Below are 6,303 nucleotides of genomic sequence, written 5' to 3' on the forward strand. Positions count from 1 at the left end.
AAGCTCCATGAGCTCCTCACATTTTTTGTTGGAGGTGAAGATGGAGGGGACAGAGGTGAGAGAGAGCACGTCAGAAGGAACTAACTTGGGTTAGAAATATTGAAAAGACTCAAGACACTGTGTGTTTAACACAAAGCTAATCTAATTGACCTTTATCTACAATATCAGCCCGAATAACTGGGCTGGAGTTTATTAACATCATCAGAAACAGACCCCAATACACATAATTCAGTCCTGGATGTGATTAGCAGCAAAATCCAACCATTGTTGTTACTTGTGAACTTGCTGGTGTCTCTGCAGTGTAGATAAATAAGCAAACCCCTTCCCACATTCAGAGCATGTAAATGGTCTCTCCCCAGTGTGAACTCGCTGGTGTGTCAGCAGGTTGGATAACTGGGTAAAACCCTTCCCACATTCAGGGCAGGTGAACAGCCTCTCCCCAGTATGAACTCGCTGGTTTCTCAGATGGTTGGATGGGTGGGTGAATCCCTTCGCACATTCAAGGCAGATGAATGGTCGCCCCCCCCACCTCCCCCCCGCCCAAGTGTGAACCCGTTGGTGTGTTAGCTGGAAAGATAACTGAGTGAATCCCTTCCCACACTCAGGGCAGGTGAACAGCCACTCCCCAATGTGAATTCGCTGGTGTACAATGAGTTGAGATGATCACTTGAACACAGTCCCGCAGTGAGAGCACCTGAACGGCCTCTCCCCAGTGTGAACACTTTGATGGGACATCAAGTCCTGGGAGCTTTTGAAACACTTCCCACTGTCTGGGCATTTAAAAGGTCTCTCATCTGTGTGAACTCGCTGGTGTGTCAGCAGATGGGATTGCTGAGTGAATCCCTTCCCACACATGGAGCAGGTGAATGGCCTCTCATCACTGTGCCCATGCTGGTGTCTCAGCAGTTTGGATGACTGAGTGAATCCCTTCCCACACACAGAGCAGGTGAACGGCCTCTCCCCAGTGTGACTGTGCTTGTGCGCAGTGAGTTGAGACCACCACCTGAACCCAGTCCCGCAGTGAGAGCACCTGAATGGTCTCTCATCAGTGTGAACACGTTGATGGCGCATCAGTTCCATGGAACCTTTATAGCACTTCCCGCAGTCCGGACATTTAAAAGGTCTCTCCTCAGTGTGAACTCGCTGGTGTGTCCGCAGGTTGGATGACTGAATGAATCCCTTCCCACACTTAGAGCAAGCGAATGGCCTCTCCCCAGAGTGAACTCGCTGGTGTATCAGCAGGTACGATGAACGAGTGAATCCCTTCCCACACTCGGAGCAGGTGAACGGTTTCTCCCCAGTGTGAGTGCGCCAATGACTTTCCAGGTGAGATGGGGTTTTGAATCCCTTCCCACATTCCCCACATTTCCATGGTTTCATCCTGTTGTGACAGCATTTATGTTCTAACAGGTCAGATGATCGGTTGAAGCCTTGTCCACACACAGAACACGTGTACGGTTTCTCCTCACTGTGAACGGTGCTTTTTCCTTCCATGTTCAAAATTCAATGATATTCAGGTTATGGTAAATTGGGTGACTGTCAGATTCTGATGTGATGCTTGGTTTGAGTTGCCTGACTGCAAATCCTCTCCTCCTAATACCCTGTGAAATTGATTTGAAACAGAAAAAAGGGAGTGAGAGAGAACCCACAAAAACACAAAGGCAGGTTGTGAAATTGAGCTGAATGAATCTGGTAATTTGTGGGGCCGGCACCAGGAAAAAGTGACCATGAAAACTGCTGGATTGTCGTAAAAACCCAACTGGTTCACTAATGTTCTTCAGGGAAGGGAACCTGCTACATGGTCTATGCCTACTCAAGACTCTGTCCACAAATTTCAAAATTGTGCCTGAACACTAAGGTCTGGGTCATTTATATATATTAGGAAGAGCACGGGTCCGAACACTGGCTCCTGAGGAACTCCACTAAGCCTTCCTCCAGTCTGAAAAACATCCATTAACCACAACTCTCTGTTTCCTGTTAGCCAATATCGAACCCATGTTGCTACTGTCCCTTTTATTCCATGAGATATAATCTTTGCTCACAAGTCTGTTGCAAAGTACTTTATCTAATGCCATTTGGAAGTCCATGCCCACCACATTAACAGCATTACCCTGAACAACACTTTCTGTTAACTCATCAAAAACCATAAGCAACTTAGTTAAATGTGATAAAAGCAAAGAACTGCGGATGCTGGAAATCCAAAACAAAAACAGAAACAGAAATACCTGGAAAAACTCAGCAGGTCTGGCAGCATCGGCGGAGCATAGCACAGTTGACATTTCGAGTCCTCATGAACCTTCAACAGAACCCGTTCTGCTGAGTTTTTCCAGGTATTTCTGTTTCTGTTTTTGTTTTAGTTAAACGTGATTTTACCTTCACAAATAAATGCTGGCTTTCCTTAATTAACCCACATTTGCTCAAGTGACTATTAAGTTTGTCCTGAATGACCATTTCTGGAAGCTTCCCCAGCACCAAGATTAAACTGACTAGTCTGTGGTTGTTGGGCTTATCTTTACACCTTTTCTGAACAAAGGTGTAACATTTGCAATTCTCCAGTCCCTGTGTCAGCAACTCAATCTCAGGAAGGCTGGAAAATTATGGCCAGCGCTTCCACAATTTCCACTCTCATTTCCCATCAGTATCCTTGGATGCATTTCATCCAGTCCTAGGGCTTTATCAACTTTATCGGACAGACTATCCACTATCTCCTCCTTATCAATTTTAAACCCCACAAGGGTCTGAACTATCTCCTCTTTCACAATCACCTGTGCTGCATATTTTCCCTTGGTAAAGGCAAAATATTCATTTAATATCTCACCCATGCCCCCTGCCTCCATGCGTAAATCACCTCTTTGGTCCCTAATTGCCTCCACTCCTCCATGTAACACCCTATTTACATGCCCATGGAAGACTTCTTGATTTATTTCCATGTTTGCTTTCAATCTCTTTTCATGCTCTTGTTGCTTTTCTTATTTGGTTTCCCAAGTCCCTCTGAACCTTCTCTATTCAGCCTGGTCCTTGGTTTTATCATCCAGCTGACATGTATCATAAGCCCATTTTTTCTCCTTTATCTCAATCTCTATCTCTTTTCTTATCGAGGGAGCTGTGGATTTGTTTACTGTACCTTTCCCCTTCATGGGAATATATTTTTACTGTGTCAGAACTCTCTCTTCTTTAAAGTCAGTGCATTGCTCAGTTACAGTTTCACCTGCCAATCTTTGATTCATAAGACCATAAGATGTAGGAGCAGAAGTAGGCCATTCAACCTATCGAATCTGCTCCGCCATTCAATGAGATCATGGCTGATCTGATAATCCTCAACTCCACTTTCCTGCCTTTTCTCCATTAACTTTGATTCCCTTACAGATTAAAAATCAGTCTATCTCAGCCTTGAATATACTTAACGACCCAACCTCTACAGCCCTCTGCAGTAAAGAATTCCACAGATTCACTACCCTCAGAGAAGAAATTCTTCGTCATCTCTGTCTTAAATGGGTGACCCTTACTCTGAGATTATGCCCCCTGGTCCTAGACTCTCCCACTCAGCATCTACCCTGTCAAGACCCCTAAGAATCTTACATGTTTCAATAAGGTCGCGTCTCATTCTTCTAAACTCCAATGAATACAGGCCCAACCTACTCAACCTCTCCTCATAAGAAAAACCTTCCATACCCGGGATCAACCTAGTGAACATTCTTTGGACTGCCTCCAATGCCAGAATATCTTTCCTTAGATAAGGGGACCAAAACTGTTCACAATATTCTAGGTGTGATCTAACTGGTGCCTCGTATAGTTTTAGCAATACTTCCCTATTTTTATACTCCATTCCCTTTGAAATTCCAACTTACCTGGGTCAGATCCATTCTTACCCCATTGAAGTTGGCTTTCCCCCAGTTAATTATTCTTACTCTTACTTTTCACACAGGCAGAACAGATAAACTGTTTACCTTTCACATTAAAAGTTTTATGATATTCAGGCCCTGATGAATCAAATAACTCTGTCAGATCTTGATGTGATGTTTCGTTTGAGTTTCCCGTCCGTCAATCCTCTGCCCTGGAAATTTCCAAAATCCATGACTGTCAGTCCAGGACAGGCATTCAGAGGAGACAAACATTTCTCTTGGTTTGTGTTTGCTGCGGGTAAATCTTCTAAGCCCCGGCAAAGGGAGTTTCCAAAACCCATCCCTGTCAGTCCAGGATAGAAATTCACAACATGCCTCCTTCTGACAGGGGCAGAGGACCGCGCATGCACCCAGCTGCACGTTGACCCCTAGAAAGATGGCGGCTGCGCATGCCCATTGATCACTATAGAAGCACAGCTGCACATTGCCCCCCTATAGAAATGGCAGCCGTTTACTCGGGCCTATCTCCGAAGACAAAGAAGGCCCCGCCTGCCGCTGCCTCGTTCGATGCGACCGCAGGACCGGTAGCTTCTTATTCACGGTTTCAAGCTTCCACTGGGCGTTTATTAAACTCCCCACCAACTCCACCGCTTCCATTCCTCCCCACTCACCGGCTCCCGACACTCGCCTGTTCTCAGAGATAAAAACAAAAAACTGCGGATGCTGGAAATCCAAAACAGAAACAGAAATATCTGGAAAAACTCAGCAGGTCTGGCAGCATCGGCGGAAAAGAGCAAAGTTGACGTTTCGAGTCCTCATGACCCTTCAACAGAACTTGCCTGTACTCCACCATTTCTCAGTCTTTGGATCGGCTACGGACTGTGCTGCGCATGCTCCAGTTTGAGCTCACGTTGCGCATGTTCCTGCCACTGCTCAGTGCTGCGCCTGCGCAAGAATCTCCTCTTGTGAGGATCATTGGGCGATAAATGCGGACCGGGCCAGCACCGCCCACATCCCGTGAATGAATTAAAAAATAGGGTACATACTGTCCCGCGGCGAATGCTGGGTAAACCGGCCGCCATCGAGCCGTGATTTTGTTCAAGAGAAACTTATGCTTCGTGAACTGATGCTGATTGGAGCCACAGGGCCAGGATATAAAATTAAGTCAATTAATAAGGCAACCTACACTGGCCCTCCGCCATAGTTCCGTCCCGGGTATAATTAACAGCAGAACAAACCGCTATTGTTAGATGTGAGCTCACTGGAGTCTCAATGGGCAGTGTGAACAAGTGACTTTTCTTCCCATGCAAAGAACATTCAAACTCCGTGTTGTCAGTAGGAATGTAGCAATTTTGGATCAAAGCCTCTGAGCGTTTAAAACTGGAGTGTTAACAGGAGGGCAAAGTGAGTAAATCCCTTGGCACAAATGCAGTATCTGAAAGGTCTCTCTCAGGTGTAACTGTGCTGCTGTGTCAGCGAATGGGATAGCCGAGTGAATTATTTCCACTTCTTCTGAAGAAGAGTCATATGGACTCAAAACGTTCACTTTGTTTCTCTCTCCACAGATGCTGCCAGACCTGCTGAGTTTGGCCAGCATTTTCTGTTTTTATTTCAGATTTCCAGCATCCGCAGTATTATACTTTCAGTAGTGTCCAAGACTCCTACATATTACAACACATGCATTCCACACGACCGAGCTGCCCTGGCATGTCGTAACTTTACTTCCCTTACGTTAACTTTACTTTACTTTGGTTTACTTATATTAATTCACGTTAGTGGCCCTGACCTCCTCTTATTCCTAGTGTTTCTTACTCAAATCCAAGTAGCTACTACTTCAAAAGTAATAGGTTTCTCTAATTTACGGCTGTTTAAAGACACTGCCTAACAGCAATTTCTTACCAACCAATGAACTTATTGTTTTCCTGTGATGCCTCTGTTCGCTTTTTTTTTAAAACTCAGCTCCGAAGGTGAGGTTTATACCCAGGCCCATTTCTGCTCAGCTGCTCCTGTTCCCAACTTCGAATAATTCCTATGTATACACACCTCTTTCCCCCATGCACAGAATTCCCATGTGGTCCTAATTCACTGCTCACTTGGTCTCCATCTCACTCTGACATAGTCGCCTGTCTCCTAGCACACTCCTTACTGACTTTGTGGTTTGAAAAGCCTGTCTTTTTTTTTACCCTCTGATGAGACACTGGCTAGTTTAGCTCCCTGCAACAGTAATCAACACCATTTGAACCAACTGCTTTCAGATGATTGACAGATAGCTACTACTGACCATAAGACCATAAGACATAGGAGCAGAAATTAGGCCATTCGGCCCATCAAGTCTGCTCCGCCATTCAATCATGGCTGATAAGTTTCTCAACCTCATTCTCCCACCTTCTCCGCATAACCTTTGATCCCCTTACTGATCAAGAACCTATCTATCTCCGTCTTAAATACACTCAATGACCTG

At 45.3% G+C, this 6,303-nt stretch overlaps 1 protein-coding gene across 2 annotated transcripts; it reads right to left on the reverse strand.

The window, feature by feature from the left end:
• Window positions 1-126: 126 nt before the first annotated feature.
• Window positions 127-4,720, reverse strand: LOC144697132 (uncharacterized). 2 transcript variants are annotated; one of them, XM_078568972.1, is made up of 2 exons: window positions 4,587-4,720; window positions 127-1,593 (listed from the first exon to the last, which is right to left on the reverse strand). In XM_078568972.1, the coding sequence occupies exon 2, from the start codon at window positions 1,492-1,494 to the stop codon at window positions 664-666; it is 831 nt and encodes a 276-aa protein (XP_078425098.1). In that variant the 5' UTR covers window positions 1,495-1,593; window positions 4,587-4,720; the 3' UTR covers window positions 127-663. The 2 variants fall into 2 exon arrangements, with proteins under 2 accessions (XP_078425098.1, XP_078425097.1); XM_078568971.1 differs by lacking the exon at window positions 4,587-4,720 and adding an exon at window positions 3,948-4,550 and having other exon boundaries at window positions 127-1,601.
• Between the last annotated feature and the right edge of the window lie 1,583 nt (window positions 4,721-6,303).

The sequence above is a fragment of the Cetorhinus maximus genome, chromosome 23 (genome assembly GCF_964194155.1).
Source record: "Cetorhinus maximus chromosome 23, sCetMax3.hap1.1, whole genome shotgun sequence".
NCBI classification, from domain to species: Eukaryota; Metazoa; Chordata; class Chondrichthyes; order Lamniformes; family Cetorhinidae; genus Cetorhinus; species Cetorhinus maximus.

Bases quoted from the DNA above. Each gene is read 5' to 3' on its own strand.
- LOC144697132 (XM_078568972.1), bottom strand. From the start codon at position 1,494: ATGGAAGGAAAAAGCACCGTTCACAGTGAGGAGAAACCGTACACGTGT.